This window comes from Opisthorchis viverrini (assembly GCF_000715545.1).
Source record: "Opisthorchis viverrini unplaced genomic scaffold opera_v5_556, whole genome shotgun sequence".
NCBI lineage: Eukaryota > Metazoa > Platyhelminthes > Trematoda > Opisthorchiida > Opisthorchiidae > Opisthorchis > Opisthorchis viverrini.
This window is the reverse complement of record NW_008752215.1, coordinates 15,537-26,504: the sequence shown is the minus strand read 5'-3', so window position 1 is coordinate 26,504 and position 10,968 is coordinate 15,537. Positions and strand designations below refer to the sequence as shown.

The 10,968-nt window shown below is 46.3% G+C and overlaps 1 protein-coding gene across 1 annotated transcript in view; it reads right to left on the bottom strand.

Annotated features, from left to right (window-relative positions):
* Nucleotides 1-10,968, bottom strand: part of T265_15500 (hypothetical protein) — a gene marked incomplete at both ends in the record, with an annotated part of 28,402 nt that overhangs the window by 2,427 nt on the left and 15,007 nt on the right. Inside the window, 5 exons of the mRNA XM_009178419.1 lie at nucleotides 776-1,015; nucleotides 1,940-2,626; nucleotides 4,679-5,038; nucleotides 6,601-6,696; nucleotides 10,130-10,375. Of these exons, the coding sequence (XP_009176683.1) occupies nucleotides 776-1,015; nucleotides 1,940-2,626; nucleotides 4,679-5,038; nucleotides 6,601-6,696; nucleotides 10,130-10,375 (1,629 nt within the window). The remainder of the gene's footprint in view (nucleotides 1-775; nucleotides 1,016-1,939; nucleotides 2,627-4,678; nucleotides 5,039-6,600; nucleotides 6,697-10,129; nucleotides 10,376-10,968) is intronic.

Sequence of the window (10,968 nt, the reverse complement as noted above, 5' to 3'; positions counted from 1 at the left end):
AGCTCCGGCTCAATCTACTTTCGGTGCCTTGAATTTTACGGTTTCAAGTAGAACATAAGATTGACGGAAACTCGGGGACTGTGCCTATCTGATGAGCTCCAAGAAGGGCAAAACCGGTCGTGGGGTGTCGACGAATTTTCAGCAACCTTATGACTAGTGCATTACTAAATATACATGTATCGCAATATCTCGAATATCGTAGCGATTGAGACATGAGGCGGCCTGGTGCAGCACATTCAGTTGCCTGGAATCATCACCTGGGTTCCAGGTGAGTCTCTCGAAAAACCAAATTAGTTTGCAAATGAGTGTAGTTCGCATACAGAACTAAGTTTCTTGGTCGCGCTCAACGACCGAGTAAGCAGGCGTGGAAACGGCAATTTCGACCTAACGATTCGGGGAATTCCTTAGCTATTCCCACAGACCAGGTGATGAAAACTGAGAATGATTCCATGATCAGATCGGTTGAATTCACTGTGGCGTCTTTTGAGACTCGGAATAAGGCATCCCACTACCTGGTTGTTCGAAATGGTTCACGTCATTTCCAGAAATACGCATAGGACCTTTTGAGAAGAGTTATGTGAAACACAACTGCGGAACAGGTTTGGTCATTGAAAAGAGGCTTTCTCACTGCAGTTCGTCGAAATTCTCACGTCTGCTTCAATTCAGGCAGCCGATTTTTACTATACTACTATCTAAGTTGGGTCCCTGTACATCCGGCAAGACCATTCTTCCTAAGTAAGCATGAGTGTGCTAAAATTTGCACCAAGTGACTCACTTTCAAGCACAAGTCTCCACTGGTTTCCGCATTGAAGTCAAATAGTGCTTCCACGCGTGGCCTGCTCGCCATACGCCCTGTTAGTTCTTCCGAATCCAGGATACGGCGTACAAAAGTGCTGGGGATCTGCCCTTCTTTGCCAAACCACGTGACACACCGAAGCCATTGATCGGGGACATACACGTCTTGCATGTTTTCAGGGGGTGGTAATGGATCCAGACAGCGAACCACTTGGTTCTCCTGGATTGTGAGGAGAATATGGTGTATGCAAGTGAATTATCGCCCGAAAAATCGTTTGCAGTAGGTCATAAACTGTTAGAACGTAACAGGTGCGAGTTTACGAACCCTGAATCACTATGATTAGCCTACTATTGATTTACGATGTCCGAAAATTAGTGATAGAGTTCTCCAGGAACGGATTTTCCGTTGCATTTCACTCGCACAACGGTCTATGAGTCGGGCCAGGTAATCCTTCTATCGTGTTAATATGTAATGTACCGATTAAATAGATAGCTGACTGCCCTAAGGTCGCCAGACTTCGACCATACCACAAAGACCCCAGTAGTTGAGAGTTTTCGTGCACTATATGACCCAGAAGACAGTGCGGGTTGTCTTGGCAGAAAAAGTGACGTCATGTCAGTCCTCGTAAATATCGAAGCAAACGGCAAAAGCCGTTTTTATCCTACAGAGTAAGAAAAATCGTAGTTCCGAAACTCGTCTAGCTGTCCATTAAGCGTTTTTTTCTTGACGAATATGATCAACCAATGTGAGGTTTCTGATTGATCAGTACTAAGGCTGTTCACATGGTGAAGACAGGGAGCACAGACCAGACTGTGTGCGCAATGTGGTTTGTTTAGCTGAAAGGTCTGACTCAAAAAAGACTGACATTATCTGTGTGTCCAAGGAAGCATTGATCACAATTATCCCCCAGAATCTTGGACGGATTTGGGAGAATGAGCTTTGGATAAGACCTTTACAGACACCGCTGAAATTAACGAACTCAGACTGGAGTTTCTGGTAGACATTTATGCTTTAAATCCTGTCACGATACTACTTTTGTCAAGGAAGTAGTATTCGTTCACTTTCGCAATTCAGAAGATCACCCCATCCCGTATGCTATACTGGCTTGCAGTGACTAAAAGAATTTAAAGTCTCATGCATTACCTTCACTGTCAAGTCGACCGGTTCCGTGCCCACATAGTCAAAAGTAACCAACAGCCACTGTTGATCAGCCACTTTCTGCGGTAGTCTCCGGAACAACGATGGGGTGGATGAACTGAATGAGAGTCCTTCCGCTCGCTGATTCGGTTCCACATGTTCTTCGCTGTTCAGCGTCTTGTACGTTGTCCCGTTCTTGGTTACTGCACCTTGTCGGCATATATTCTCTGTTTTGACAGTCACAGTCGGAGCAGGTTCGCCTATTTTGTGCGTGGCGGAGTTCTTCAGCCCCGCTGGAATTCGCAAACTGGTCTGACATCGAAACGGTTTTGGCAGTTTCGCCAACAATGTGCTCATGTCAATCAGATCGGATGCTGGGAGGCCCGATTCTTGCATGGATTTTTTATTCGGGTTGACTGGAAACGATCTGGTTCGTTTGACCGACACGGTTCTTGGCCCCACCAAGTTCGATTTCAGTTTCTCTCGAGTCAACTGTTCGGTCGGGAATGCCGTAACTTTTTCAATTCGAACGGAGTCGGGTGCCGAATGGTTGTGCTGCAAGCTGCTCTCAATCGGGCTAGTTGGCATTTTCGTATCAGACATTATCCTGCCAGCAGTTGATTCAAGTGGAGTTAGTGGTGCCTCTTTTCCGGAGGGTTTGCTTTGTTCACCAAAAATTTTGACTAGGAGCGTCTAAAATGAACGAAAAAAGTACAGTGTCCTATTTACTCTCGATATTGATCAGTTTCCATACAAATAAGAGGCTAGCTATCATATAGACGAGCTGTTTGGGCCAGAACTGATGTTTCAGAGCTCAATGAAGATTAGTTGGCCGGAGAATCCTGACTACGGTGGGACGCATCCCAGTTAGACGCCAGTTCTGTTATCATGACGATCTCTCCGTATAATGACTTTTGGAGCAGCAGTTCCTGTCCTGATTTTGAGCAATTAGCTGTACTTCGGTCTGACAGTCATTTTTAACACGAAGTTACGGAAATATTCAACTAAGATGCTCCAAACTGCGTAGTGATCTTTGTGAATGATTTAGAAGTGGTTCCAATATCAGCGGTGTGTGTGTGGCGCAAAAAGCGCCCTTTATGAAAAATATCTAAATACTAACAGCTTAACTGGGCTCACTGGCTGACGACCAAGTGGTAATTGATCTGATCACCGAGCTTGTGGATGATGATTAGCAAAGGTGTCGTCACAATTCCAGGAAACATCTCCATAGCTAAGGTTGGTGCGTAATCTCTTTAGGGACGAACCGCGCCACAAAATGTCACAGTTCCAAGTGTGCACGAACCGCACTGCAGTCAGACACAAACGGGTACCGGCTAATACGGAATCACCTGCAGAGTGGGACGATATTGGACACCTCCTAGTCAGAACGACCCAAATTACATACTGAGTGGAGGGACCTGGGTCACATGGTTTGTGGTCCCCACCGGCGAACATTTCCGACGCCGGATGAAACCAGATTCCCCCCCCCCCCAAGGGCACACAATCACAACCGTAACGGTGGTGAACAGACGTACACAGAGACAGTGGCGATGAGTGATACGCAAGCTAGCAGTCAAGTACCCGTCGTATAAAACACCAATCAATATTCGTGTCCGAATGAACAGAGAAACGGAGACAGCAATGCGCAGGGCCTAAGTGGCATCGCTTGTTCACTGAGATTTCATCCTCTAAGTCAAACCAGTCTCAGCTAAAAAGCCAGGCACTCTGCAAATATTCCACGCTTATTGTGATTTATCAACAGTGCACATCACACAAAACCCCAGTAGTAAGCTTCGGACGCACAACCTCCCGGCTAGTAGTTTGAACACAATTGTTCGTTCACAAGTGGCTAATCGGTAATGTGATTCATTCATATTCAGCGCCATTCATCCTTCAGTCGTGGAAGCCACGTCAAGTGGTCACGTGCTGACCGATTGACTCATCGAGTGACAACTCAGTCGGAAGTTTCACTCTCCTTGTAAATTTATTATTCGTTCAAACTACTGATAGAGTAACGGTAGTCTAAGGAGATCTGGTAATTTTCAATTTACTTTCCGCTCTCTAAATGCGGCCAACATTTGCTAAAAAGCCGCGAAGCATCCTCATTGAGAATTCAGGACTGCGCGTCTCACGAAACATAGCAGTAAGTTGAGACAACGCACAGTTTGACTACAGTTTGACTTCAGCAGACATTCCCCACTTTCGATCGATCTTAACGGTGCCTCTGCATCGAACGATGAGACTCAGCTCATTAAGTGAGAACTCTAAAAAGGAATAATCTGAGGCAGCATATTCCGAATGGCTGAAAGGCTTGCCGTCCTTACTGACCGTGATCGGAAGTGTGCAACTCAAGAAGCTCAAGGGAAAATGGTGAGAGATTAAAATTCATCACCTTCCAAAGTAGAGGTTGGATAGTATAGCTCAGAAATACGGGTGAGCAATTTGAGTAAGTCCAACATATAGGGAGGATACATTAAAATCGAGTTTGGACTACACCAGCGTACTCCATGACCTCTAGTTGACCTCCTGATTTGCTTTCCTTCACATTTAATGCCCATAAGAATGCTGGAAGCTACGCAAGTCAAACGAGCAAGATATACATGAAATTGAACTGCGTCCACCAATCTGTGGGCAATGGCACACTATCCGTTTGAAAACGAACGGAGGTCTCCATGAGTAGTAAAATTGCCTGACCACGTGGACAGCTGACTGGAACAAAAACAACTCAATAGGCCTCTGACTTACTTCCACCATTTTTGGGGTGGGTATGAGGTTTGGCTTTCTGGAATCTTCCGGTCCGATGTGGTCCGAAAGTGTTTTCTGGCGTTCATTGGGGGCGGAAGATACGTGCGGTTTCCGCATAACAGAAGGAAACAATGGTTTTGCTCCTGCTGGTAAGGGCCCAACACGCGTTACAGCAATCCCACGGTGTTCCAGTTTCTCGGCAAGCTGAGAAACAGTCTCGCGAGATAGGGGCTTCAAAGATGATACTATTGGGGGCGATGTACAGCGAGCAATTCTGTATGGGTCGCTCCCTGTCGCAGCATCTTCATCGCTCACTGCTGCAGTTCCGCTGGCGCTCGATTGTTTGGACGGGCCAGTCTGCTGTAATGGGGTTAAAAATGCTAGTTAGTAGTTAGGTTATTATATTTTATTGGCGCATACGTCAGTGTAGTGGTTGATATTACACAGCAAATGAAGCGATAAATGAAGCCATCATTTTCCAGTTCAGGTGAAACACGGAACTGTATCTTCTAATGTATTCTGCCTTTTTGAGACGAGGACACCTGAATTTCCCCGTGCAAATGCAATGTACGGATTGCCGCCCATTGAACAATTTATTCAAAATCCTCAGTGCAAACTGCTGAGATTGGAAAGATTTCAGTACAATCGTGAAAAAATCTGTCCCAAGGAACACAACGCGGACCTCGGTCAAAATTCAACTCAAATCAATCAGGTATTTCGTCCTATACCCTCTCAAAATCTAGCTTATCTAGCTATATGGCTAATAATCGAATATGCCATTCTGGCTGAATGCAAAGGTATCTGATATGAAAATGAAACTTCAACTGGGGGAAGTGCGTGGAAGTGTGAACACAACTCACTAATAATGCCACCACGAGGAGTGATGGAACACTTTCAGCCAAATTTTCCTGCCCTTTTTAAGGGAAGCTGATTTCTTTCGTCAGTCTTCATTAAACCGAACGTCTTACTACCTGCGTGCTCGATTGCACTTCTGCAGACGATCCAGATGACCGATGTCTTCGTTCATGTGAAGGAAATACACTGCTGAGGCTGATAAAATCAAGTTTTTTTATTGATAAAACAACTATTCCGAGGGCTTACAGTTACAATATCTCTGGTTTATTGTCTGCATGAAGCTAGGAGGTAACAACAACTACCACCTATGACTTCCTGGTAGCTGATCCCCAAATGAATAGTGCTTTTTGCTATGGGCATTCGTGAAAAAATCTGTCCCAAGGAGCACAACGTGGACCTCGGTCCAAATTCAACTCAAATCAATCAGGTATTTCGTCCTATACCCTCTCAAAATCTAGCTTATCTAGCTATATGGCTAATAATCGAATATGCCATTCTGGCTGAATGCAAAGGTATCTGATATGAAAATGAAACTTCAACTGGGGGAAGTGCGTGGAAGTGTGAACACAACTCACTAATAATGCCACCACGAGGAGTGATGGAACACTTTCAGCCAAATTTTCCTGCCCTTTTTAAGGGAAGCTGATTTCTTTCGTCAGTCTTCATTAAACCGAACGTCTTACTACCTGCGTGCTCGATTGCACTTCTGCAGACGATCCAGATGACCGATGTCTTCGTTCATGTGAAGGAAATACACTGCTGAGGCTGATAAAATCAAGTTTTTTTATTGATAAAACAACTATTCCGAGGGCTTACAGTTACAATATCTCTGGTTTATTGTCTGCATGAAGCTAGGAGGTAGCACCAACTACCACCTTTGACTTCCTGGTAGGTGATCCCCAAATGGATAGTGCTTTTTTCTATGGGCATCCTAGTAGGAAGAGTATACTTCAAATTCTACTAGGATGCTGAAAACATGTAGAGTTTTGACCATGTTTTGGGCACCAAGTGTTACAGAGGTAGCGACTGAAGATGTCAATAAAATATGGGTTGCCTAGAATACTTACAGTTGCATCATATTTGGCACTGAGGCTGGATATCCGGATCCTTGATGGCCGTCGAGGAAGTGCGGCTTCATTTGAGGTCACAGAGGATGCAGAACCCTGAGAAATAAAATAATTTGAAGTAAGTTAATCTTTCTGGAATCATGAGAAACTGAGGAGGAAATAAATTCCATCCTTTTAACAGGACATTGTGCAAAGAGATAAAGTAACCAAAAACAAGACAAGTAGCCCATGGACTGCCGGGTACGGCTGTAAGTCAGAAATTGGTTTCTAACCTGACATTTTTACTGTTGAGTGGCCTACTAACCTCGCATGCCTGCTGTCCAGAGTTCGAATCCCGGCACATGCATAAGAGTGAAAACCAGTTCAGTACACGAACTGGAAGAGAACTGTAGAAAACTGTAGATATCTGTTGGGCCTAATACCGTGGATTTCGCAAACAACCAGAGGTCACATTATGTCTATGATAACTAGCGCTACAGTCTGAAAGCAGTCCACTTCCAAGACCTCTCTCCCAATTGAACACTGTTCACTCTCTGAGTTTTGTCACTGCTTGAAACTATGGGATTTCAATCTCCTAAAGTTTCCAGTCTCCAAGAAGCAATCGATGACAGACGAGGATGAAAGAATAGCAATGGAGCATTTGTCAACGCCGTGATCCGTTTTCTTCTCATTCCACACGGGCAATCTGCGCGCACTCAGGAGTATGTTGGTGCCTACTACCATTACTGATCTAGTCGGGATTGAGATAAGATGTTGAGGTAGGTATCTCAACTCCTCAAAGGCGGTGTATTCCAGACAATGAATAAAGACCTCTTTCGAGTTATCTCCCAGCCCGATTGTTATGAACTCATCAAGCATCACTCTCGATCCAACGGAACTACAGGACACACACCAAACGCTCCGGTTGACCACAGTTTTCACAAGTGAAGATTATCTGTTCGCCAAGGTCAGACAGGGTGTATCTAACTCTCGTTCTCAGCAGGCTGCACCAGAACTGGATACCGCGACTCTGAGGAAGCACCTTCTAGGATCATAAACCGTCGATTTGAAGATCTGAGACGACCGATTCACAGGACCATTAAGGCTGTCCTCCACTCTGTCGCCTCAACCAGCTATCGGTTCCCTCTTGAACACGGATTAAAAAGCTGAGATCCCAGAAGTTCACGCCAAATGCCGGATCACCTTAAGGCTGTCCTCCACTCTGTCGCCTCAAGCAGCTATCGGTTCCTTCTTGAAAGCAGATTAAAAGGCTGAGATCCCGGACGTTCACGCCAAATGCAGGATCATTAACCAGGTTGTGCAGCACTCGACACTGCATAGACAGTAGCTTTTCCATACGCACTGTCCGCTGCATCAAGATGTGTGTACGCAGACTTGGGATAACGAGAACTCCGTGTGAACGTGTCACACGGATCAAGCGGAATAATCTTCAAGCATTCCAAGTATTCGTCATCTGTTCCACTTCATTAGAGTTCCGTGTTCTCTGGGCTTCAAGATAGACGTGTACGCTAAGTTTCCCCTGACAACTTATAATTCGCCGAGCTGAATTGTTTTTGGGACGGGCGGGAACATTCCTCCGAGAGTTATGCCCCTATGCTCTCTGATGTCCAGCGCTTGTGTGGAACTTGGACTGCTGTGCGCCGGGCGAAACCTCAGGCAGTGTGTCAGAATGCGGTAGTCTCGTCCCAGCATATTTTGACATCCGACGGTGAAGCCATTGGAAGAGTCCAGAAGACGGTCCTGAGAAATTGGCTTGACTTCCGGACCTGTCAAGCGAACTGCCTGTCCCTTAGGGGTCCCTCAAAAGCGAAGCAAAAGGCGACTTCGGAAGATTGTATGCTCAGACGAGAGGCGGTCAGTTATTGATCCACGACATCCGCAATCGATGGTGATGTCATCAGTTGGGGTCCTCAGTTGGCACACTGTTGGAGGACACCAACTAACCAGACGATTTCGTTTTTCCCATCTGCAGTTGGCACATACAGAAGAAGTCGTTCGCCGCTGTCTCCGTACGTGGTAAGTCAAATCTAAGTCGACCACCCGAGTGAGTCTCAGATCCTCTAAGTCTCTCCACATGTACTTTCAGACGTCCATCAACCACAACAATATCGGAGCTTTTAGCCCGCCGTACTAGGACATTCAAGGTGTGTCCGGAGGCCAGCCGTCTCTAATAATCGAGCATCATATCATTTGGACGGATGTGCGACGTGCAGGACACGGACCAAACGAAGACATGTCCTGATTGGTCGGGATGCCAGGCAATCCGGGAATCTTTGATTTGACTCGACGCTTCTCGCCCCCTCACGGAGATTCCAGCACAACCTTGTGGAACACCCTGTGATTACCCTATAAGTACAGTTGTATTAATTTTCCTTTGCCTCCATAAAGGGCTGTCTGGAGCTACCGAGCCTTTTGCTATACCATAGTGGGTGGAGCAGGAAGCCACGAGACCGATACAGAGTTACACTACCGTTCAGCAAGACACAACATAGTGTTAGAGCTACGGTCAGTTGGTGCGTAAGCCGACACGGTAAACAGATAATGATCAACTTCCCGCTTGTGGGACTCTTTCATGTACGTTGCTAGACGAACCACTCAGAGATAAATATCAACGAGTATCCATCTAAACAAGCATCCTTCTGTCCGAGGACGACGATAACTCGTATCCGTCTTGCCGCAGCAGACTCTGAATTGCATGAGGTGCGCAGCCGTAAGCGTGTACAGCGATTGGGCAGTTAACTTAACCACTGTGCTTGCACCTTGAATTCTTGTTTCTGCTACACAGCACATGTCCAGTGAGAGTCACTTGCTGTCCTGCTTGATTCAAAGGACAAACAGGTGAACCGGGGTTCGAGGCTGGCGTCGGTGGCCAACCCACATATGTTGCCTGTGAGACCGATGCGGGATGAACGGAATCATCAGTCCTAAGTGCTCACGAATAAATAGTTATTAATGGGATTATGAGAAGGGGGAGAAAAACTGTGTGAAAGAGAGAGGAGGTAAGTGTCATCAGTAGTATGTTTTCTGTTGTCGGCCTGCTGTATACAGCGAGTAAGGCGACCCGGCTGATGGCACCACGCGACGGCCGATGTGGCATGAGTTTGCTGTTGGCCGTAGGTAAACGTAGTTTGTACGCGGGCTGTGATACTGCCAGGGTGTTCAAACCCAGACAGAATGACACTCAGGGTTTTCAGGCAAGGCCCAAAAGCGCAGGGCGGTGATGTTTGGCGGGAAACCAAACAGCAGATCCAGGAAACCGTGCTGGTCGGATCCCCAACTTGTGACCAACTTGGTAGGAGAAGACTGTAGACACCCTCAGCATAGCTCATTGAGTCACGGAGATGCACAAACCATCACATCATAGTTAGGTCCAGCATCTTTGTGACACTGGACACTGTATTAGAGAGCTATCATCCAGATGAGAAATGTCACACTACCGATCCATTAAAAACAAGAATTCCAATACAGTCTAGTAAGAAAAAACATGTACAACCTATTCCTTCGCTTCGCTGTTCTTCGTCTCTCCTACCTGAGCAGAAGCCATCTGATTTGCCTGTGGACTGAAGCCATTCGTCATGAGCGGGGATCCTTTCGGTAGCTGATGGGCCAATACAATCGCTGGTCTCGGTTGCGATGTGGTGTACAGACCCGTCTCAATGGGGATCCGAACCTGGACGTGGTTCATGGGGAATATGCCAACTTGGCCGGTCACTATTGAACGACCTCGATACCAGGCCTCGTCCACGACCTCCTCGAGCATGATGATGTCGCCAGTCTGAAAAGAAAAAAGAAGTTATCGAACTCACCACCATTTCTAGCATCAAAGGAGCTATCCCTTCCAGTGTGTATCCCCAATCCCTAAAATTCCACTTGGTTTAATCGCTCAGCTTTAACGACCCTTCAGTACATAGCTTCCATGCGAACCGGAGGTGGATAGAGAGCTGAGATGCTGTTCGGTTGCCCAAACCTAGACAGGAACATTCCAGACGAAGGGGCTGGTTTCGAACCACCAGTGACCAATGTAACGGAATGTTTGCTACATCGTTTTGCAAATTCATGATTGTAGTAACCCAATAAAACAAAAAAAACTCAAATCTAGCCACCACTTGACGAAAACGTCACCCTAAGGATTACACGTCAGTGTCATTATCTGACAGCGGCTAATTCAATTGTGTGTAGACCCGGACATTATTATAGGCCCAACACAAAGCCGAAGATTTGCTCACTCGGCCACGGCAGCCTAAAGTTGTTTAGCCGAAGAAGATGGAAGTCATGTGGCTGCGCGATCCCTGTGTTGGAAGGGCCTGCAGTCTTTAGGTTGAAGCGTCGTAAACCACAACAAGACCTATTTGGGGGGGGGGCAGCGCG